The sequence below is a fragment of the Haplochromis burtoni genome, unplaced genomic scaffold (genome assembly GCF_018398535.1).
Source record: "Haplochromis burtoni strain Fernald_Lab_line unplaced genomic scaffold, NCSU_Asbu1 Contig_36, whole genome shotgun sequence".
In the NCBI taxonomy this organism is placed as follows: Eukaryota; Metazoa; Chordata; class Actinopteri; order Cichliformes; family Cichlidae; genus Haplochromis; species Haplochromis burtoni.
The window spans coordinates 132,546-157,644 of NW_024582397.1; the positions used below are offsets into that span (position 1 = coordinate 132,546).

The 25,099-nt window shown below is 37.6% G+C and overlaps 1 protein-coding gene across 1 annotated transcript in view; it reads left to right on the forward strand.

Annotated features, from left to right (window-relative positions):
• Positions 1 to 23,352, forward strand: part of b3glcta (beta 3-glucosyltransferase a) — a 75,406-nt gene extending 52,054 nt beyond the window's left edge. The window contains exons 5-15 of the mRNA XM_005926431.3: positions 580 to 656; positions 1,301 to 1,412; positions 4,136 to 4,272; positions 4,418 to 4,481; positions 5,376 to 5,507; positions 8,064 to 8,133; positions 10,982 to 11,095; positions 19,259 to 19,358; positions 19,764 to 19,883; positions 20,764 to 20,908; positions 23,012 to 23,352. Of these exons, the coding sequence (XP_005926493.1) occupies positions 580 to 656; positions 1,301 to 1,412; positions 4,136 to 4,272; positions 4,418 to 4,481; positions 5,376 to 5,507; positions 8,064 to 8,133; positions 10,982 to 11,095; positions 19,259 to 19,358; positions 19,764 to 19,883; positions 20,764 to 20,908; positions 23,012 to 23,173 (1,233 nt within the window). The 3' untranslated portion in view covers positions 23,174 to 23,352. The remainder of the gene's footprint in view (positions 1 to 579; positions 657 to 1,300; positions 1,413 to 4,135; positions 4,273 to 4,417; positions 4,482 to 5,375; positions 5,508 to 8,063; positions 8,134 to 10,981; positions 11,096 to 19,258; positions 19,359 to 19,763; positions 19,884 to 20,763; positions 20,909 to 23,011) is intronic.
• Positions 23,353 to 25,099: the final 1,747 nt, after the last annotated feature.

Genomic DNA, 25,099 nt, shown 5'->3' on the forward strand with positions numbered 1-25,099 from the left:
ACACACACACACACACAAAAGAAACAAAACAAAACTACACAATGGAAACCTATCAATCATGGACTGGCCTCCCCAGAGCCCAGACCTCATTATTATTGAAGCAGTGTGGGATCATCTTAAAAGAGAATAGAACAAAAGGCAGCCAATATCCAAACAAGAGCTTTGAATGTCCATCAAAAAGCCTGAAGAACTGTTCCTGAAGACTACCTAAAGAAATTTCAAGAAAGCCTGTCTAAGAGAGTTCAGGCTGTGTTAAAGAATAAAGGTGCTCAAATCAAACTATTGACTTCCAAGCTCGTTAGAATGATGCAAACTCTGTCTTTGCCTTAAATACTGCATTTCCATGATGACAAATTGCTGAATTGTTTTCTAACTAAAATATAAAGAAATGAGGGATATCTCAAGAAATTTTACACAACTGTACAGTATGTAGGATTTGGAGGAAATCAGCTAAAACATAAAAAAGGAAACATGTTAAATAACAAGAGACATCAGTCTTATGAAACTTATATAGAAAAAAAATCTACTGATGGAGGGAATGGAAATTCTTATCTGTCGTTTCTGTGTTGTGTCTTACAGAAACAGCCGGTGGTTTTGCTCCTTCACAGTTTATCAGAAAATGAAGGCGACTGGAGCATCCTTCCTCTGCTGCCTTAGTAAGTATCCCTAAACTGGTAATGATTGGGTGTGATTAGCAAACAGTTAACACAACTCAACTTTGTGCTGAGGACTGCATATGAGAAACACTGTCTTCTGTCAATTTCTACTGTGTAAATTTGAAATTTTGAAGGTAAATTTTTCTGTTTTGAGGACATTTTGTTGCCACATTTGTGCAAAAGCCATTACTAACACAGTAACGGTGATTTATTGCTTCATTTTATGATAAATACCTTCTTAATGTGCATGTAGGTGTGACAACAGGTATTCAGCAGTATGAACAGCATGATAAAGGCATTAGCTTCAGTTGTCTGGATGCCTGAGCCTTTTTAAAAATCAAAAAAATGTCTTATGATTGTTTTAGGGAGGTGTGTAACAGCATCTAAATGTGTTCTCATCATCCATGGCATAGACTTGTAGCATAGAATATTCCCAGACCATTATATAGAAAGGCTTTCCTCCCTGAAAGAACTCAGTGTGCTTGTGTTGTTTTTTTGTCTTTCTGTCCTCTGGGGAAATGTTGTGACTGCTTTGATCTGACTGGGTCAGGAGCCTCAGCCTCAGATATCTCCTCAGAGTAGACTGAAGTGAAATGTTTTTATTATTTAACTCTATATATTTCTGTCTGCGTGTGTGTCCTCAGCTTATCACATTCCTTTGGGAAAAACTCTTCGTGGATTGTATTTCTTGAGGAAGAAACAAACGTGAAGTTGATTGCGCTCATCAAAGTCCTTGCAAAAGTTGACAAAAATAAAGTAAGCAGAAAATATTTTCTCCTAATCTACATCTGTCTTTTTCTCTCCCATTGCTTTCTCTCTTGCTTTTTAAGAAATTCATCAGTGAGACCAAAGCTTCCTGTTTTCATTCCAGCTTAGCCGATCATTGCTTCAGTTATATGAGATACAGTATCAGGTTGGCTGCAGCTTCTTTGCAACAGTCGAGCTGCACTGAGCACCACCAGCTCACAGCGTAACCTGTCAGATATGTCACTCCAGTCTCAGCTATAGACCTAATTTAAGGCCTGTCCCTCCACTCATGAAATTATTTTTCATCTATATGGGTTGGTGGAGTATGCCAAGTATAAATATTGAATGAGCACTCCAGAAATTCATGCATTGGAATTGTCATTTCTCTTAGTTTGAGCTCAGCAAAATAACTTTCTCCTTCAGTTCTTCATTTATGAATTATTTAAATAACACAAATTTGTGGCACATTTTTAACATTTGTTTTTGAGATTTAAGCTGTTTGTAAGAAGTTTGCTTTGCTGTGCCCTTGGATTGTCATAAAAGGCAAATTTCACCCTGCGTGGGATTTCACTTCCAACTTAGGGATCGGTTTCATTATTGAACGCATCTTCGCAAATTCATTCTAAAGCAAAGCCAGCAACAGATACAACGTCCTGATGACTTGATTCATTACAACATGCCCAAAGGCAAACTCTTCTCTCTCAGGTGTTATAGCTTAGTGGGGTCAGCCTCATGTTAAGTCACAAAATTGGATTTCATATCAGAGTGTTTTAAGCAGCGAAGGCTCCTCACAAAAATGAGTTGCCACTTTCCAATTAACTTCAACCAGTTAGGTGCCAGAGCATGACAGTAATTAAACACAGTGCAACTTGTGATATACTGTAGTTGCAATTTGTGGATTTATTTGATAAACTAAATCGAACAAAGAAGCGAAAAAGGTAGTTTTGGCTGCTCCCTTATTTACTGAGGGTTGTCTTTACTGAGGTTGTCTCAGTGGCTGGATCCGCATGTTGATTTGCCACAGATTTTATACTGGATGGCCTTCCTGATGCAACTGGGATAATATCCAGGGCTGTGACCGCCACTAAGAGTGCACTAGCCTGTGACCACTGGTTGCTGGGCTTGAATAAAGAAAAGCAAATGTTTAATTACACAGACTGTAGCCACTCTATCATCCATCTACCATTCCCAAAGACTGCTACTCCTGCTACTGTTGAGTGATGGTCAGATTTTAGTGAAGCTTACATGCAATGACCTAGTGGGTTTTCACACATACTCTGCTGAAGGTTAATGTCATATTTGTCATTTTAGAGACATGTCCATTTTCACAGCACAACCTTCACAAACACTACTTAGAATTTAAATTTCACCACATTTCCACTGCTGATGTACTGAATAAAATTCAGAACTAACCATTTAGCAAACTTGTTAACGTAAAATACATTTTTCATGCACAAAACGAGAGAAACGCCAAATTATATTTATTCCTTGAAATATTGCTTTGCCACACATGTTGCCCACCACATGTATTCCTGATGATCATGGTCTTATTGGTCATAATCATGGAGTAGTCCTAATGGTTGACTCCCACATTGGAAAGGCGTGGTTGGGTTGGGGTCTTTTTATCACCATTATGCTAATAGAAGAAATATAGTCAGTGCTACTCTGATGCATATTTTCATGCTTTTTATGGCCATGGTTACTACTGACCATGCAGTCAAAATACTCTTGAATCCTTTTATTAGGTGATCAACCAGATTACCAGGGCAGCTGTGGCTACAATGTAGCTTGCCATTCCCAGTGTGTGAATGTGTGTGTGAATGGGTGAATGACTGAATGTAGTGTGAAGCGCTTTGGGGTCCTTAGGGACTAGAAAAGCGCTATACAAATGCAGGCCATTTACTTTGTGGCCTGGGTTTGTGAGCCCCGTTGATATCTTAGTGAATTTTAATTCTCATTATATTTTTGCAATACAGCCAATCAAAATGTGTCACTTTCTTTATATTTCTCACACATTACAGTAACTTGTGATTTATGATGGCTCATGAGTTGGTTAAGCTAGTACAGCATTGACGTTCTGGTTTAGACACATCCCAGTTTGGTCTGTCTTATTGATATTAATGGTTCAAATAACATATTAGAAACACCTTTACACAAGTAATGTTCACAGTGAGCATAAAACAACACAAAAAAGTGGAAACTTCATGAAGACTTTTTTTTTAACCTTTATGAAAGGCAGGATTTGTAGCAGGGGTTTAGGCCTGGTGGTGCTAAGATAAGCTAACTGGCAGCTAACTTTACTGTACAGATATGAGAGGATGGTGTTGATCTTCCTAACAATTCTACATCAGAAGCATGAATATGTTTACTGAACTGTTGGACAATTCCTTTTAACTCGATCTACTTCAGCTCTAGGGGGATTTTCTAAAACTGTCAGATTATTCTTTTTCCACCAGATATGTCAAGAACCATGATCACAGCCTTTGTAGCTACAATATCTGTCATCTTTGAACTTTGTTCAGTGAAGAAATCTTATTATTTCCCCAGTTAGCAACAAACTTATTCACTGGAAATAATTTCAAAGATTTTCTGACGTGCAGTGTGAAAATTAAATTAGGCCACAAGTGCAAAGTTTTCTTTTTATGACGTTTCACAGCATTTTAATGGGGAAAAACAATAAAAACTTTTTATGTGTGACATAGTGAAATGTGTCTCTTAAACTTATTTATCAGGAGTGGTTTCTGGGTAAGCCCCTCTTTGATGAGGAATCGACCATCATCCATCATTATGCCTTTGCAGAGAACCCCTCCATCTTTAAATATCCAGACTTTGCTGCCTCTTGGGCCTTAAGCATCCCCCTAGTTGTTCGGTGAGTATGTGCAATAAATCTGTAAAACTGAATTCTTCATACAGGCTTCAGAAAATAAGGTTACATCACTATCACGTATATTTACACATACATTTATTATTTATTTGCTGTGTGTTTGATTTCAAAATCTTATTTATTATTTTAGGCTTGCAAAGAAAGTGAAAGAGGAGCCACTTAAATCTGACTTCACTATTGACCTTAAACATGAGGTAAGATACTATGCAAGTCATGCGGTTTTGCATGGAGTGAGATCACGAGCCTACTGGTTTGCAACCATTTTCTAACAGCTTTTTTCACTCTCAAGTCAATGCCAGCCCATTATAATTTATTTGCACAAAAAGAGCAAGGCATGAAATTCATCTAACCTTGAAGTGAAATCTCATTACTTTGGAGAATTGTCATGGTGCTGTATTGAGGCTCTTATTTTTTTTTTTATCACTGAAATTCAGCCAGAGAGGCGTCTAGGGATTTTGTTGAGTAAACAGAACATCAGACTTATCTGGCTCAGACTGAAAAAGGTGGTGCCGTTAGATCTCTTTCAGTTGAGTAGAAATATTACACCTTCTACCTACCTTATATATATAAAAAAAAAAAAAATAGAATTCTGAGTTTTCTTTTTTTTTTGGTTTAATGAAATGTGTGCTTTAAATATTACTGTACATGTAATATGCTGCATGAATTGCAGCAGTTCATTGCTGGTAAGTTTACAGTTTCTGTATTTTTCTGCTACTTTAGACAGTTCCAGGCAGCACTAGCTGTCACATCTCATGACACATTCTTACTCTGCAACATCTCTGTCTTCTCCATGCAGAATATTTAACTTGAAACCCAGATTTTCTTCTTCAGGAAGAAATGCAGTAATACTCACCAGTTCTCAAGTCTCCTCTAATCTCTCCTCTTCTTAATCTTTTTTGTTATTCGGCTTAAATAGTGAATATGCTCCTGGAATTTTCTAAACTGTTCTTTTTATTATAATATAAAATAAGACAATAATAATACAAAAAGCAGCACATGTTTATGTTTTTAATCAGTCATTAATGTCTTAAGGATTGCATTCTGTCCATAACTCATAAGCTTGACCACATGATTCTGGATTTTTTCAGGTTGCCTTGTATATCTGGGACAATGGGAAGGGTCCACATCTCACTGCAGTTCCTGAGCTGTGTACTGTGCCAGAGGACTCTCCCCAGGCCAGCCACTGTGCAACCACTGTGAGCAAAAAGCCTCCACTGTGTGTGAGTATCTGCTCTGTATTTGGATCAGTTTGATTGTCCTCAATTCCCAGGAAATGAAAGGGAGCAAAATTAAATGACAGCACAAAACAGAGGATGGTTCACTGTGAGGTACTGGCAGTCATGTAATGATGTATGATGGCCCTCTTGCCCAAGGTTGAATCCGAGCCACGCTGGCATTTCACGGTGAAGTACTGCTTTTATACCGCATACTGTGCAACCAGAAAAGACGGAAGTCTTTCATTTGTTTTGCCAAATTAATTTAGATATCAGCCAATTGCGAAGCAACATCCTTTCAGTTTGTTTCCAAATTCAAATCAGATGTTTTATTCTGTATTTTTTTATATCTAAATATTTTTCTATGTATTTACTGTCAAATGTCAAACATCGCAATGCCTTTTTTCAAGCTGTGTCTTAACCTGAACGCTTGCATTATATTTGAATATTTGCTGTATTTGTCATTGAAACAAATCATCACGCACATTTATTGTGTCATGAATCTGTAGCAGATATTTCTACCGTCTAAATTTTGCACTGGGGAAACATGCAAAACAAGAAAGCAGTTTTAGTTTTCTTTATAAGCTTCCATTAGGACATTTTTTTTTTATTTTTCGTTGTATCTGAGTGGGAGCCAGTGAGTGGGTGTAACTAATGGAAAAAAAAAAATTGATTCGGTCAGAATGTAAGTAAGGTCAGTAGGATTCCTACTGAAGCTTAATCATACTTGCTGGGGTAGATTTTTTTTGTGTTAGTCAGTTACAGCAAATCTAACCATGCTGTGCTGAATTCTAAGCAAAATTCTCCACAGGATCTCCAGTGTATGATGTTTGCTCAAGCTGAGAGAAGTTTGGTTTGTGAACTTATTAGAAGGGTGTGATATTCTTTAGCCTGCAGCAGTTGGTTCCATGCACACCATAAATTGATCAGTAATACTAGTAAGAAGTGATTGTTTGGGATGGATGCGACTCGAGTTTTGTGGAGAAGGTGAGGCGAGTTGAATTTGAGATGCCAGAGCTTGCTGCTGAGAGTGTCCCATTTCTGAGTTTTTCCATTTTAATTTTTCATGATTTTCCTTCCTGGTTTTGACAGAAAAAACAAAAATTGAATCTGATCTTTTCATTTGTTATTCAAATCACATAGTGTATGTGCATTTGTGGTCTTGAGTCTAGTACATGTTTGCTGCAGTGCAAACTGTCAGATTTATATTCATGTGGTTATTACCTCCCTCTCCACGGAACTTCTATCCTCATAAAACGACATTCATTTAAACAGAAAACAGGACAACAAGCCAAGCAGCCGGCAGAGAAACGTGAAGGTCACAGGTTTAATAAGTATTCAGGGAGAAGTTTCCATTCAGACAGAACAGGAGGGGATGCATCGTAACCGGACAGTGAACGAAACAGTTGTGAGACAAATTGGCAAGTGGCTTAAGAGCAGCACTCGGCTGCAGCGTCGACAAAAGAATCAGGAGCCTCGAGAGGCAGATTTAAGAGGGCAAAATGATTACAACCCAAGTGGCAACGACAGCAAAGCCTGTTGTTTTTATTTTAGGCAATAACTAAACTTATTGTAGAGCGGTTTCTATCAAAATGCTAAACATTTCAGGGCAGAAGATTGTTCAAATTCCCACCCTACAACAGTCGTTTTCAAAAAAATTAATAAGACAGGCCAACGAATAACAACGAAGCCTTGTTTATTCTGGCGTGAGACACAGAATAAACAAAATCTTAGCATCCTTGAGGTCTATTTTTTCCTTTTCTGTGTTTGTGTGATCTGTATTTTTTAAGTTATGTTTTGGACCACTCAAAGTCCGTTTGAAGAGGCCACTTTTAGCTCTGCTCAGATTGTGACGAGCATTTTTCACTCGTTTCGGACATTTTATGCATTACGTAAAAAAAGCAAAGAATCTCTTTTCTCCGTTAGTATTTAAATGTACCTTGTGTGTCTTTTATTTTGTATTTGTAGCTCAGGCTTCACGGCACAAGAGATCTTTACATTACATAGCATTTTGTTTCATTAATATTGTTGAAAAAGTGACAGTTTGTTCAGCAGCTGATGATGTTTTAATGTGGCATACATTTTTAATGCACTCTGTCTGAAGGTGATTTAGTGAATTGTTTTTGAGAAAGAAATTGCCAAATTGCATTTAGATGTTCGTTTTTCTTTCATTGCTTTCTGTCTCTCCCATCATGTGTGTTTTTTTTGTTGGTTTGTTGTTGTTTTTTTCATTTCCGAGACTACAGATGCTACAAATGAAAACTGAATTCATTCCTGCATCCCTTCAAATATGCTGCACGGTTATCAGATAGTGTCTGTCTTTAGTTTCAAAAGGAGAACCTAAGGCAACTAAAAGGACAAATGACCTTAGACCATATGAAAGAAAAAATCCAATTCTAATTTCACTTTGAAGATATGAACTCCCACTAATCACTTGGACATTTAATATAGTCTGGAAAGTGAGTTTCAGCTATTTAGCTGCAATACATGTCGAGCTTCAGGTTTACTTTATGTGAGATGTGTGCTTTTGTCTTTGACTCATGTCTCCTATTTTTATCAAAGGGGGAGCCTGTAAATAAAGAAGATATATTTGTTGCTGTGAAAACATGCAAGAAGTTTCACAGTGAAAGAGGTGAGTCATTCCCTCTCATACCAAATCCAGAAATGAACATTTTCCCTTTATACAGCACACATTTTTGTCCTCTTGCTTTCTCATAATTGATTTGCTTTACCTTTGACCTATATGATTGTATGAGCAAACTCTTTCTGTAAATCTTTCCATCACTGTTATGTCTAGACTGATAAAAATACCTTTAGCTATACTTCTTTCTGTGTCTCCCTTATTGCTCCAAATGCTCAGTCATCCAGCAATGCCACTTACTGGCACGCACTCCCTAACATTAAGCTATCTATAGTAAATGTACTCCACTTTTAAACTGATAAAACTGTTGCGGGTTAAGTCAATAGATCAAATTTCAAATTAACTTTAGATGGATCAGACAAATTGAACACTATACGTAAAGGGCGTCACTCAAAAGTAATTCCACTAATTACCTTAATTACATTTCCTTTGCCAAGCAGCTATTATCAGTTTCAAATGCAGACAAGATGAAAATGAATATTAGATTCAGACATCAAAGGTTAGCTTAGCTGCGTAAAGCAAGAGACATGAAAGTGTATCACGTTTAATTTAAGATGTCAATCAGTGTGAAGGCTTTTTAATCTTCTGTAGCTGTCGGGATTACGAAGACAATAAAATACTGTAGGATGAACTCTCATTAGGGGTGAGAACATAGAGCCTCAAAACTATATTACGATATTGCAAGAAAATTTGCAATACAAAAACAAAAAAAATACTGAACAACAATCACCATTTTTGAGTGTTAATAAAAGACGGGTATTTTCAATTATGAGCTACTGTCATTGATGACACAATGCCTAGTTAGAAGTGTGAACCTATTGAAACTTGTTGTCAGCAACAGCAACATTGTTGTGCAATAGCAGTAACACAGCATAAGTCAGTTGTAAGCACAAAAGTAACCTGGGTAGTGTTCTTCCTAGAAACATTAACTACAAGTATAACTGACTGCTTAACACTTCAGTTTAACAATAACTAGCATCATTTAACTTGCATGTTGTGTTTTGGGTTGAGCTTTTTTAACCAGTTTAGTTCCATTCACTGTTTGCTCCTCCTAATGCTCCACTGATCTTGGGTTCAGGCATTTGGTCACACATCATCCGCTGTAGTCAACGGTGTGTTTTTGCCTCAGGTGGAGAAACAAGTTTGTTTCCACCTTTAGTGGGAACGGTTTTCTTACATATTTTCCAAAGTACTGTGCTTTGTTGGAGATTGTTGAAGTGGCTTGCTTTCAATGAAATCGTGATTGTAAAATTGATTTCTAAACAAGAAGGTTGCACCTAGAACTAGCCTGTACTACCACAAAAAGAAATCCGTATGTAGCTCTATTGTTACGTCGACGTTTTTGTGGTTCTGCACTGATTTGAAACAGAAATAAATGCAGAACCATCAAGTCAGTTTTGTTGTTTTCTATAGCTTCCATTCTCTCCAAAACATAAAAAGTCAACATGAGTTGACAAAAACATAGAATGAAGTAAAACATTAAAGAAAAGCATGTTACCCTTCTTAAAAACCAGTTGAAATGTGGCATGCAGATAGTGTAGTATAATAATACTGTATTTTTACTGTGATACACAATTTATTCACCTTTATCTTTTCATTTGCTTTTAATGAAATATTTACAGCACTTCTTAAGAACTACAGAACCTCATGCCATCTTGTAACACAGTCTCTGCTTTAACTGTGTTTTAATGTACTGGTGTGCTTCAGTTTAAGTGGCATTTGTCTGATAAAATGCCATTTTATATCCTCAAGAGCCACAGTTGTCTTTTTTTTAACAGCAATCCATGTGTAGGTTGTGTTTGCTGCTTCACTCTGTGTTCAAAGTTTTCTTTTTAACCTAATGATTGTCTAAAGCAGTCAATATCTGACCTGAATGATGCATTTGGAATATACTTGTTTGCTTTAGCTGTGTAATGTAAGATACATGTGCACTTCGAGCTTGATTGTACTTGATGTTTCTTATCAGTTCAGAACCTGTACAGGCACTGAACACAACTTTTTTTTGTTTTTTGGTTTATTCTTTTAATCTTAAACATGCCACTTTGATTCATTTTTGATGATTTATGAGAGATGAACACAGCCTTGAGCTGCTGATGCTGCTGTAGATGTCAGGGTACCCTGTGTTTCTCTGCATTAATACTCTGAATTAAACAGCCCAGAAACTTTCAAATATCCAAAAATTCATGAGTCCTATCGTAATAAAATGTAGAGGAAAACGCTGACCTTTGACACCAAGAATTAAGTCAGCAACTTGGTGCTAACTGTGCCTTATCCTACCTGTGATAGCAGCATATAAATAGAATGAAAAATACAGATACAGTAATCTGCTATCTGCAGTACCTTTCCACTGCCAAAAGCTGCAGGTTTCACAGTGCTACTGGGCATTAAGCACAATGAAGTTAAATTATTTTTGAAGCCTGACAAAAATCCCCAGAGTCAAAGCTCTGAAATGTAAAAGTAAAGGAAAGAAACCCTTTATTTTACAAGTTACTTTGAAAAGTTTTGTGATTTACTTTGGTGTAACTAATCATATGTCTAATCAAATATTGAAAGCCAGTCATCCAAGCCAGAATCAAAAGAGGCTTTTCCCCAAGTAACAAAAGAGCACAGTGTCGGTACATACTGAATTAATCTAATCTGAACAAAGTCGAAGGATTAAAGGGAACATTGTTTATCATTTCACTATCCTTAATGATTCATCTCCCTAAATAAAATATTTACTTTAAAAACACAGAATATCAGAATGTTTTCATTTGGTCAGAAAACATTGCACAGAACATGAGGTCTGCTTGTTGTGAAACTCTGAACAGTGTATTGATTTTTCTCCTTCTATCTCTAGTGCCAGTGATAAAGAAGACTTGGGAAAAGGACGCCTTATTTTTGGAGTACTACAGCGATCATGCTGATCCTTCAATACCAACCATTAATTTAGGTGTTCCAAATACTGAAAGGGGTAAGTTATCCTTTCACAGCCTCACTTTTCATCACACCAATCATCACTTGTACCGGCAGATACACTTACTGGCCTAGTATATTGGTCCAGGCTGAACTGGCTAATTAGGCTTAAAGGTTATACACCTTTCACCACCACATGAAGGGGATGTGATTCAAATCCAACATTTCAGGAGAACTGGAACCAGATTGAGCTGGAGTACTTTTGTCAGTGGGTATTTCAACTTTTCAGCATAAAAATCAATTTACTGTAAAACAGTGACATGAATAAAACTCTTCTCAGTTGGCAGAAGGAGTGTGCTGCAGTTTTTCTTTTGTAAGGCACTTGTATTTTTCTTTTAGAAAACTGGCTTTGTGCCTCCTGTTTGATATGAGCTTCTCTTGACCAAGAACTATAATTTTCTAACCTACTGACCACTTTAATCAATAATCCCCCGGTGACTTCTACCATCTCTAGGACTTAAATACTATGTCACCTTTTTATGACTAGTCTTTGTTCCAAATATTTGTTTTAAAGCTGGTGGTTTCCTAAAGTTGGTTTATTTAATCATTTCACTGATGTAGCAGTTTCAGTGCTCGCACTCCTTTCCAATTTAATTCATGAACAAGTGCTGTTTATAAGATCTACACCCATTTCCCATTCTTTTTTTTTTTTTGAAAATGGGTATACATCATGTAAAATCCATCCTGCTGTACTGTATAATTACTTACCTGTGTCCAACATGCTTAATTGAAGTTTTGGATGTCACTGCCCCTTTAAATACTTAACAGTTTTCTACTTTAAATATTTAACAGTTCTTTGTCCTTTGTCCACTCTCCAGAGTATTTAAAGACAGCCTGTGTGCAACCACTCATCAAAAAATCGGGCCTCAATCCTTCTTACTGAAAAACTTAAAGAGCGATTACAAGTATTACAACAAAACTTGTATAGACAATTGTCTACAGCTTCTGGAAGCATTACATCTGAACATTTTAAAAGTTTTTTAGTCAGGTTTAGTTTAGTCAGACACCACAGTAAAGATTTTGTGCTTAGAAAGGTAACAGATGAACTGCTGATACCAGTCACTGTTCTTCTCTGATGTTACTTGACGTAACTGCAATATTTTGACACAGTAAACCATAAAAGTTTGATCAAGGGGACAAAGCACTGAGCAGGTGTATCTGGAATGAAAACTTTTCAATGACCAGACAGAATTTATCTACGGTGACCACATTGCTGCTTACTCTGTACTGTGGAGACCCTCAGGGGTCTGTACTGGGACCTGCCCATTTGGGTTTTTTTTCCAGTGCTATGCCAGTGACATTTTAATTCTAGTCTCACGCTCAAGAAACATGTATAAGCAAGGTCATCCAGTCCTGCTACTGCCATCTAAGAAATATGATCACTTCTGCATTTTAGTGAAACTCATCGATTGTCATCCATGCCTTTATTTTCTCTTGGTTAGATTAGACTTCAGATTGCAGCAGCTTTCTGACATTACTTTTAAAACTGATTTTAAGATTTTACTTTTTTTACTTTTGGTGAAGGACTTTACTTTTAAAGTCCTTCACCACCTGGCCCCAGAATATACACTCAAAGTGATGTTCCCATCTTAACTAGTTCAGGTGCAGATCCTCAGACACGATTAACTGTTCCCACCAACTGCTTCAAGGCAAAAGGTGATTGAGCATTTGCTGCTAGGGCTCCTCAGTTGTAAAATGATCTGCCTGAAGATCTCTAGCTGGCCTTGTCTGTGTCTTCTGTTAAACCACTGCTAGTCTCATTTGTATCATTAAGCTTTTTATACACATTTTAACATAAATTTTATATCCTACTTGCATCTTATTCTTTTAACCTTTAGGTTATGTGTGTTAATTTTAATTTGTTCTTTACAATGGAACCACTTCATTCTCATTCTTATTTTGATGTTACACTCGAGTGTGGCCTATTTCGACTGATATGTAAAATGCTTTATCATTTAGTTTGTTTGTTTATTCTATGTTTCTGGGAAGCACCTTGTAACACCAGTTTTGATAAGTTTCATACAAATGAAAAAAATACAGTTTTTGAGCATAATTTTTCATTTCTGAGAAACATCAGCTGTTTCAAATTCCTGTTTACGTGTTTCAATTGCATCTACATTTAAAGCTTGGATAGGATAAGTAGCATAGATGATGTTCAGCGGTTAACAACAACTGGCTACACTTAGTAACAAAGCTCAAAGGAGGCTCCCGCAGGGGGTACACCAGACTTGATTGACTGGGAAGAGACTCTGGGGCAGACCTGGTTTCTCTGCTAGAAAAATACATCCTCAGGTGGACTGAAAACCTTGCAATCCCCCAGGAGGGTCTTTAATCCAACAACATACCAAGCTGATCAACTAAGGGAGGAACTGGGGGATGTTGTTGAGCTAAATGATGCAGAGCTGGTCCACACATGGATGGATGGATTTATTTATTGTTGTTCTACCAAGAACAATAAATAAATGAAATGCAATGTAGTGTGCACTGAAATGATAAGTATTTTCAATATGGCTTAGTCCAATACTCTTTGCATCTACCTTCATCCTTAAGCGTCCTTCATTTCTGTGTGAGCAATAAGGTCTGTTTTGGTTTTGGTTTTTTTGCAAAATAAGATATCTCAGCTAATTTATTTATGGTCCTTCATTTTTATATCAAGGATTTATTTATTTGTAACTTTTAGAGATACATGCACAAAAACTTACTTATTTGTATTTAATTCATCATTGTATCTGCAATGACAGAACCTGTCCAGATGTAACATAATCATAGTAATGTTATAGAATTATGGAATGCATCACACTGGGTATGGTAATGGGAAACGTGCACAAATATACAGTACATAGACCTGAAGAATGCACCAAGCAATCCAGGGTAGTTTACAAGAACGGTACAAACTCTCTGCTTTGGGCAAAAAATTATTCTACCTCATAGCCATCGGCACACAGTGACACGAAAGACTCCGCGTTCTGTACCTTAAAAAGATGCTGCATCGGCTGTTGCCAGTTTAACTCCATTGTAGGTAAAACTTGTTGTTCAGAGCTCTGGTGTAGACCCGTGCCTCCCTTCAGTCACTGTCTCCAGGCAGCTTAGCACTTTTAACAAGGATGTCTCTTGCAACCTCTCGCTGTATAGATGTAAACTGCCACTGGGTACTTGCTAGTAAATTTGTACTAGTATGATGCAGATCTGAGCCTTCCAAAGAATAAAAGCCAACCTTCTCTAGCAAAGTTACTCTCTTATCAGTGCAGTTTGGTGTTGATATGCAACCCCCATACTTGAGAGCCGCCTCATCTCCACCTCCTCGTTGTAGATAGTGGCAGGTCTCACGCACTTCTTGCTCTTAAACAAATCCAAAATGAGAGCCTTTGCTTTTCAAACACTAAACAAATAGTTCTTCTGCACTGTCGATGCTCTCAGACTTCAGACCGAAATAATTTTGATTTTTTTAAAGTCAAACTTCAACAGAAGAAAAAAAACGGTATATGCAAATCAGATTAAAGGATTTCTGGATTTCTATCATGCTGACGCCTCTGTTGGTTCTGTGACTTGCATTGGGGTTTAAAATAACTCCGCAAGAAGAATATGTAATTCTTACCTAAACAAACCTGCATCTTGTTAAATTTACTAATGCGGATGGGGAAAGTGCAGAAGTATACATCTCATAGTAGTAAAGTCTTAAATGCACAAGTTCTTAAGGTGACATAACTGGTGTACAGTTGGAGGTTGTATGTGTGAAGAGTAAAACAAGGTGACAGTGGAGTCCCCTGGGCCCCCTCAGTGCACTCAGCAACTTATTATGCATTGCTAATGCACAGCTGTTTGGAGTAGGGCCACGCTATAGTGAAAGTAATCCTCTTTCAGTTCCCTTGAAACAGTAAAACCACATCGATTTAGAACCAGTAAAATCCAAGAGAAATCGTTAAACATGCCACTACCTGATGTATATGGAGAGTGATTGCTTTGCTTAGGGATAATTGAAAGTGTAAAAATGCTCATACATTACTCAGTCATGTTGAATTCATTGATGGAGATGTGATTTAAATCTGGAAACTGACTTTTTTGTTTACTTTTGCTGCTTGTCACTATCCACAATGAGGAGGTTTCTTACCATAGACACTGTAGCATATCATGTATTACTAATGTTGTATTGACTGAAATGTTTTTTTGGTTGTCCAGTCAGAACAACATCTAAATTCATTCAGACCAAGGGAACATGATCACTATATAAAATATAAAATATAAATATGGCTAAATACACTGTTGATAGTGTTAAAAAGATACTGCCCAGTGCTACCCAACAGCCTCCTAGTAGATGTACTGATGGTATACATGTGAACAAATACTAGGTGTTTTTCAGTAAAGCTGACGTCTGAACTCGAGCTGACCTCTGATCAAGGCCACTGAGATTAAAACCCATCTAAGATTTTTAGTAGCTGCTTCTGTTGGATGAATTTAAAAGTCTTCCATCACCTCATTATCACGTTATCAAGATATAAAATACACCATCAGCCATTTACAGTTGAGGGGTAAAAACTAAGGTGCTGCCTACTGTAGTATACACGTAGACTTCATCTACACTAGCCTAGAAAAGGTCATGAAAAGTTGTCATTAAATTGTAAGGCCGCTATAACAGATTTGTATCATCTGCTTCCAATCAAATACGTAAATGGTTGTCTAAAGCTACAGTTTGTCTTAGTTTTAGTGGGCAAGCAAGAATAAATAAAAATGGATAGTTAATTGCAGAGTGTGGAAGTGTTCCTTAGTCTAGTGGATCTGATCTTACCTAAAGATTTAGATCATTTAGGTTAAAGAACATTTGTTTAATTATTGCCCAAAGCAGAACTGATATTTCATGATCATTTCTCTCTAGACAATAGAACATGGGGTAAGGGTAAGACGCCATTCACAGTCTGCAGACAGCCAACCAGACAGGCCTGCAGCTGGTTGTGCTCTGACAAAAAACTGAAATCAAAGCTGTCAGGATTCTCATGGAGTTTATTCTTTTGCATAAGTCAACACATTACCTTTATTACCTAAGAGTTGGTATGACTTGCCCCTGAGTTTTACACCTTGTTCCGCAAAAGGGCAGTGTTGGCCAAGTCTTTCTCCCAGGTAATCTAAAAGAAAGTGCCTCCTTCCCTTCCAAGTTTGCCTTCTGTGATGGCAGCAGTCCACGGTCCATCATCAAGGCAGGGGCATCTTCAGTGATTCTGGTAAATAGCCAGATACGTAAGCTACTGTCAGTGCATAATGTCAGTCAAACAGAACTAATAATAGGATTTACATCCTGGAGGATGTACGATAGATTGGATTTCTGCAGTGTGATGTAAAAGATCTAGTAAAAGACTTTAAATGAGATTGCCCCAGCCACAAACGACGACAACAGAAAAAACCCTCACTGATTTACAGTATCTATATTTAGAAATATGCAACAGTGTCGGGTACTTATCAACATGAGCACAGTGGCCATTACGTTATTAGATAAGAATGCAGTGAAATGAGACATAAAAGGAATATATCTGTCTTAAGGAAAGGAGGAGATGATCGGTACATAAAAAATTAATTTCCATTTCTTTTGCTCATTTCTTTCTGCTTCTTTCCCAAGGCCTCAAACTTTATGCTAATGATTGCTGAGAGCATCCTTGAAGTTCATCATCGTCAGGCATCGATATGTCAAGAGTCTGTGTTCATCACTAACATTGTTGCCTGTGCCCTCGGAGCAAATCTTAAAGCCATATCGTGCATTTACATGTGCACAAAGAAAATGAAATGCAGCATAAGCCGTCACATTTATCAAGTAAAGAGGCTCAGACTGGCAGACAGAATTATTGTCAAGAGTCCAATGTAAAAACAGATCTGACATAAAATAAATTCATTCGCATTGTCCTGAAAAACACGTTGATAGGTTTGTAGCTTAAACCTATTCGCTGGAACGTTGAAGACAATTTAATTACACAGCTCTTTATGTTTCTCGTGCACGGGAGAGAACTGGACAAACGCCGTCTCCTTCGCTTGACCCCAGTTGCTCTCGTCCGCTCCCCCGTAACACTGCTCTTTTATTGAGGTTACATGAATATACATAGGTTCATTAACATATGACGTCTACATACAACAAAGAGTACCTTGCCTGTGTGTGTGTGTGTGTGTGTGTGTGTGTGTGTGTGTGTGTGTGTTGTGTGTGTGCTGTGTGGAGTGTGTGTCGTGGTGTGAGCGGTGTGTTGTGTGTGTGTGTGTGTGTGTGTGTGTGTGGTTGTGTGTGTGTGTGGTGGTGTGTGTGTGTGTGTGTGTGTGTGTGTGGTCGAGTGTGACCCCATAAAGACTTCCCTAAACCTGCTGGTCTGGAAGTCCAGCAGTTCATCTAAACAAAAGGCACTTAGCCTAAAACAGACATAGATACGTTTATCCTACCACAAAACAATAAGAGAAGGTACGACCTCTCCCATGCTCCCAGGGTGTGGGTGTGAATGCCAGAACACTTTGGAATGCACACAAAGTCTCCACAGACTACTAAGGATCAAACCTCCACCAACATGACATTGATTATACAACTCTAAACATATATGAGTAGATATTTCTAAGCATAAATGACAATCAACAATACAAATCTAACACAAGTATCCACCCAACTCAGAACTGTCTAGCTCATCATGCATCTGTCTGAAACCACAAAGAAATATTAAGTCTGGTGGAAAACCCACATCTTTACAGTATACATTTATTTTGAAAATGGAAAAATACACTCAACAGGCTGAGTTTAAAAATTTATATAGTCTGAGCAAGTGAGGCAGAGAATGATGCAAGACCTTGAAATGGAAAAGTGGCATAGGAACTTTATCAAGCAAGTACGAGTACGATTCACGGCCGAGTATGAACAAATACTTGGGTAAAAAGAAAATGTCAAAGCTGGGCCAAAGCAAAACTTTCTGTAGTATTATGTTCATATGAATGTAGCTGTGGTTGTTTGCTCTTTTCTTCTAAAGACTGCATTAAACATGAAGAAGAAAACTACTATCTATCCACGACCCTGATCTTCCCTAAACTCCCACGACTAGATATAAGATTACCAGAGATCAGCGTCTTTTTGGATTTTATTCCTGTCAGCAGTTCAAGGTGTCCCTTCTTATTCTATATTCAGATACCAGCAAAAACACCTTGGGTGCCTTATAAATAAAACAGTAAGGCCTCAGTATTCTTTGTGATGCTTGCCACCAGAGATTTCCATGTCTCAGCTCTCAGCCCTGATGGTGCACATATTTGGATTCTGATGGGCATATTTCTTTGGTTTCTTTGTATTTGTTGTTTACTTCCACATCACTGTTTTTGTTTTCAGGAGTTGGCAGAAAATTTTGTTCCATCTGGCCGTCATGTCAAACTTGCCAGAGTAAAAGTTTGATCTCCGGGCTCATCATTCCAAACATACCTTGTTTTTTCTTTGAGATGTCAGAATGTAGACAAGGGCTTTCTTTTTTTCTTTCCTTTTTTTTGCTTACAAAGCTTTGTAGGACATATCTTTGCACTGAAAAGCCCAGAGAGGATTTTATTCATTGCTGTGCAATCCAAATCTTGAAGAGGTGAATCATTTTTTTTAACAGATCTTTACATGTGCGATCACCTGTTTGACCTGTGCAGTTGCTGACATGCATGTGTAAAAGCAAACATACTTTTGAGGTGTCTTTGAGCAGAATGCAGAGCTGCTCTTTGTTTGCCCAAACAGTCCTCACCGCTGTCAAGTTAATGCAGAACTACAAGCAAAAGCTACAAATAAAAAGCCCTATGGTCGTGCTTATTTTTCTTACCTTCTGAAAAGGCCCCTATCGAGAGAATAAAACTCTAATTAGTTACTTTTTATCTAAACGTAGCTTGAAAATCAAGTCTCGTATGCTTTCCTAAGTTAAACATTGCTCTTTCTGTAGTTAACAACTGTGACTATTGGTTAGCTTCACTCCTTTCAAATCCAGTCCGAATAATAAATGACTATAATTTTTGTTGCTACTGCCTTGTGCCTGCGTTTGTGTGCATGAAGGCATCTGTGCATATAAATAACTGTTTATACCAACTGTGATTTTCTTCCTAACAGGGTCATTTATCTTTGTAAACCAGATGGTCAATATGTGATTAAGTCATACTGGCCATTCTGTTGATAGCATGTCTGTATTTGCAGGCCACTGTGGAAAAACATTTGCAATCCTTCAAAGATTTCTAAGCAGCGCTGTGCCGGACACCAAGTGGCTCCTCATTGTGGATGATGACACACTTATCAGGTATGTTCTTGTCATTTGGAAATGTGTTTGTTTGGGGTTTTGTGGCCTCAACTCTGACTGTTTGACTGACATTTATTCATAAAATTTCTACCAGATTCTGTCTTAGCTGTGAAAAGGTTGAAAGAGAGAGACACTTGGAATGAAGTCACTTTGTAAAAATGAGTTCCAGAGATATTACCATCCTATCAAACATCTAAAAAGCTCAGCATACAACTTCATGTCCAGCTGGCTTCACTTTCTGTCAGGTTGCCTCTTCATTTGGAAGCCTCTGGGTGTTTAAAATAGCCTGAGGGAGCACAGTTAATTCTCCCTCTAGATGAATAGTTTTTTAGGTGTATAGGCACCAGAATGTGCGTATGATGATGATGATGAGTGTGTGATTAGTTTGAACTGTGCTTTCTCCAGCATTCCCAGACTGCAAGTCTTGCTGAGCTGTTATGACTCCTCTGAACCAGTGAGTCTGGGGGAGCGATACGGCTATGGCTTGAGCCAAGGTGGCTACAGTTACATAACAGGAGGTGGTGGGTGAGTTAGTTTCACTGCTCAAATGCTCTGGGAATGATGATGATAGAAGATTCAGGGGCAGCAGAGGAACTATAAAGTGTGTAATAAAAAAAACGTAATCTGTAATTTACAGATAAACCCTTTCAATTTAGTTTAAAAGTGCGGTGCTCCCCTAAGGGAAATGAGTTTGGAGACTGCATTGCAGTAAAAGAACTCAATAAAAATATGAAATAAAACCCCACTGAATCACAAATGGCCATCAGTTGTTAAAGCAGGTGAAAGAAAAACACCCAGAATTTAATTAAAAATCTGATTTTAGTGCCATTTTGCTTACATCAGATGTAAGATCATAAAGTGGGCAAAAAGCAAAAGTGGTAGTTCACTTTTATTTCGACAGCACAAATCTCACCTATTTGGCAAAATCTGTGCTTTAGATACCTCTTGAGCTGTGAGTGAGCTGTGTGAGAAACTCCATTTAGGAACACTTCAGTTGCTGTGACACTTCACAACACTACAGCTGCCAGTTTTCTGAAGAATAATATCTAAAAAAAAAAAAGACCCATTCTGAGTGGCAATGAGCGATTTTTCTGTCAGCTTAATATTCATTTTGTCATCTGTAATTGTTTCTCTTTTCATTGAATTGTCGCATCATTGTTACGCAGAGCCAATTTATATGAAAAAACCCATCTCGCTCTCAGCTCATAATTTTACTCTATTCTATTGCCCTCCCCCTCAATTGAATGAAACACACATAATGGACCTTAAAATGATAGCGGAAAGGCATGCATATATAATTTCCTGGCAAAAAAAAAATTCCTTCTAAATTGATCATTTACACTTCAGATAAGTGTGTTATGTGTGTCTTTTACATGCCTTTTTGTATGTTTATGCGTTGCTGCAGTATGGTGTTCAGCAGGGAAGCTGTGGTGCGACTTCTTAAGAGTGGCTGCAAGTGCTACAGCAATGACGCGCCAGATGACATGGTGCTGGGCATGTGCCTCAATGCTCTCGGACTTCCTGTCACACATAGTCCTCTCTTCCACCAGGTTGTAATCATACTCTCACAATACATTCTTTTTTGTGTGAAGAATATAAGGATTTTTTTTTTATGTCAATAATCTTTTTTTCTTTAATGAAAAATCTCTTCAGGTATTACGATAAAAGAGATTTTACATTGAGATATGTGATGACTTTTAAGGAACAGACCGTGCAAAGGAAGCCACATTTCTTTTTAGGTGTTTCAGCCTCATCATCTGCAGGCAGACTGAGAACTGGCTGATATCTGATTTTCAAAAGCCCTGTACACCTACGCAGGATTTTTTTTTTTTAGTTTTTCTGGTTGATTAGGCACTGCATATGCTAAAGTAATTTTCTATCACAGGTTCTGTAATTTCAAGCTAGTGAACGGTGAAACCATCCACATTAGAGTTTGTACTTCTGAAAGTGTGATGCAGTCTGAACCTCATATTTACCATCCTTTTCCCCTGGTTCATTTAGGTAAGCTGAGCTCTTAGAAAATTCCTAGTTGTAATTATGGGTGCGTTGATGTGGACTGTACTTACAAATCAGAAACCGGTAATTACAGCATCACTAATATAAACGTGCAATGCTCATCAATACGCCTGAATGAAGGGGGTGCTACGCAGACAGGTTGGGTGACAGCATGGGGGCATAAACACAGGAAGAGAATAGCTGAGGTTGAGGATACTGTTGACTGATATGTCACGGCATGTCAAATACATAAGACTGGAATGTCCACCAGCAACCAGTAGTGAGCTACAAAGCTACGGGTGACAAGCAGAGCGCTTAACATGTGAATAGGACTTACTGTGGGTAGAAGCAGTCCTGTGGGATTTCTAGGGTATGTCCACCCTTCTCAGTGATAAAAATATATTTGCACTTCACAGGATATTGATCTTTTTTTATCCAGCAATGCTTTGATGAAAGTGGCAAGACAGAAAAAAATTGGAAGACTTATAGCAGTCTCCAAAACAGCTAGATAGCCTTTTTCCAAAAAGAATAACAGGAGATTTTTTTCCTTTGACTTGCTGTCTTCCTGTTATGTTTTAGTGACAGCTTCAGAAACAAGGCAGAGTACAATTGCACTGGTGCTCCTGCGGTCGGGCATCATTACAGATGCGTGTGTTTAGGTCAAACAGTCAAAAAAAGGAAGAAAGCGAAATCGTTCATCCTTGCAAAATCATTTTCATATCATCTCATTTCCATGACATTGCTGTTTGCCTGATGTTATCCAAACATAGCTAAGGTTAAGAAGAAGAAACTCTAAAATGTTGCTAATACCATGTGTGATTATGTAACTGTGTTAAATCGGTTTTTAGACCACTTAATTTCCTACTGCTTCTTCACTTCAACGTGTACATCATGTGTGTACATTGACAGATGATATTTATATAATCTGTCAAAAGCTTATGTATAGGCCCGATGTGAAGTATTCTTCTGCTCAGATCCCCAGGAGTATAAACATATACTTATAAAATCTAGTCATGTACATTTCATAATCTATAAATAACTCATGTTTCGTCTTTACATGCAGTTTTCTTGTTTCCAGTCTTAAGTCTGTCATTTTTTTTATTCACCATGTGAGGGAGTATAGCAGGCATATATATACATATATACAGGTAGGGTGTCAACAGGGCACCACAGACAGTGGGCATAAAATATGCCTATAGAGTGGCATGTCATGCATTCATAGATAAGCACATCTCTTTGTAGGTCACACATTTCTTGTGAGATTCCAGTGTTACTAGAGCCAATCAAAACCACATGTATTGCTCTAGTACATGGGAGAAGGGGACAAAAGGCTGTGCAGTTTGACATAAAACAAAAGGGCCTGCTGATTCCAGGTGGGAGGTGATTGTTTCACATCCAAAAGTGCATTTAAACCTGTGCATTTGCTGCTCTGATATTCCAAAATGGCTTTAAGTCATTTCTCACAATCGTGAAAAAGTTAAATGTCAAATGAGTCGCTACACTACAAGCATGCATGACCTATAATTAGACATCATAAGTGTTACTTTCTCTATTTTCAGGAGGCATCTGAACATAAACTCGTGCTTTCATACCTTTTCTCCTACGTCTCCTGAGACAGCTTCCAAATATAAATTACCATGCTTAATCTTACCTTTCAGGCACGCCCAGAGGACTATGCCAGAGACTTCCTAGCTCACCAGGTGCCCATCTCTTTTCATAAACACTGGAACATTGACCCCATTGCTGTCTTCAACAAATGGCTTAAGGATGACTTCACAGCAAGTCAAGATGAACTGAAAAGTGCAAAAACTGAACTATAATGAATTTAAGCACATAAACTAGCCTGTATGAATACTTTTATATGTATATACAGTGTGTGTATGTCGAGTGATGGGAAAATTATCAGTTCACAGATGTAAATGTTTTGTTTTGTTTTTTTGTAATGTTGATGTTGAGCTGTTATAAAGAAGGACCATGCGAGCATGTGTCCGTGATTTAATATTTGAGTGTTTTCATGACTGAGTTGCATGTTATGGTTGCTGTCAAATTTGGGAATATGTGTATATTTATATCTTAATCTAATACCTTATAGAGGAGCATATCGTTTCTTTGGAGAAATGGTGTCTTTTACAATGATCACTAATGCTGTACAATGTGCTCTATTTTGTCATAAAGGCATTAATATTTCAAAATATTTTGCTTTTTGCTTTTATTTGGGACCTATTGCAGGATTTAGTCTAACTGGGCAATGTATAAATGATGAGGTTGTTAAAGGTTAATTAATGCTATGACTAAGATGGCAAAACTACAATATGAGCAGTCTCTTCTGTACAGCTACAAAGCAGCGTGAATTCTCTCAGAAGCATTGTGAAAATTTGTGCCCTTAAAATGTTTACTTTTTAAAAGAGTCCTACTGTGCACAGACAACAGACAAACATCTTATTTTTAAACTTGTCTATTTACATTGTGGGTTTTTTTCATAATCATCTATTTCTCAAGGTGTTCTCCTTCCTCATAGAGACACAGGCACAAAATTTCATTGCCATACTAACATAAAGAAGGTATTAAGAATAAATGTATTATTTAACAACATCAAAACCAATTCATTTTCATTTTTTGTCTATCTCCTAATTAATTGGTGGACTAAGTAATTTGCTGACTATTATTAAAGGTCTTTGAAAGACCTTGAGCATGCAGTTGAAAAATTTAACTTTTCCTCTACTGGCTGTTTGCCAACTTGAAAAATTAGCTGTAATGTTTCATTCTCAAAACACTCGGAGTGACTAGTAACGGCCAAAAAAGCTTTAGAAGACCGGTGGGTTATGAAAGGCTCGATATTTATTACGCTCGGCTAATGAAAATCTGAAATGTTAATAAAGGAAAACTCATTACCACCTCTCAAATGCACACTGTAAAACAGAAGATGTTCCTCTCTTTACAGATCTTTTCTGCACTAAGGTGCTAAATTTACACCGCCCTAATAGCACAGCAGGCTGGTGCAAGTTCATGAAAAGTCTAATGGCTTCAGGCATTTGAAACGGTGTAATAACTCAAGCAGACATCCTCTAACACACCTATGAATTGTAACCTATTTGCAGGAAACAAATTAAATTCCTAGTGGGACTCACCCACACATGGAGTGATGAGTGATGGTGAAATGGTGCTGTGCTCAGAGGGAAATCCTCTGTGTAATTCAGAATAGTATGTCAGCAGCAATATTCTGGCCAGGTTCAACTTTGTCAGGTGGTGAATTTTGCTTTTTTGGCTTGTCTAAAACATTGAACTAGATGGATGACATTCTCCAATGCCATGTTAAGCTTGCATCAATGATTTTACAGGATACTACTGAAGTTACATACTCAAACCCTTTTAAAAGAAATTTAACCAAAACACCTTGGGTAATCCTAAACTGTAACCTCCCCTGAAGAAAAATCCAGTTTTTACTGGAAAAACCGACATGATTTAGGATCCTCAGAGGTAATAGTTGTACAGTCTACAGAGTTGAGTCAAAACCTTGCTTGAAACATCAGCTTTAAAACTAGAAACATTGCAGAAAGATGGCCATGGAGTCAATGCTGGGAAAACAAATCAATATCTGGATGTTTGGAGGCAGGTGATGGTTCATTGCCTCAATTTTGCCAAAAGCATTTGGTTAAAATCCATTACAACACTTATTTACACAATTAAAGATATATATTGTAAATTCCTGGGTTTAAAGCTTACATTTTAAAATGATTTAAGCTATT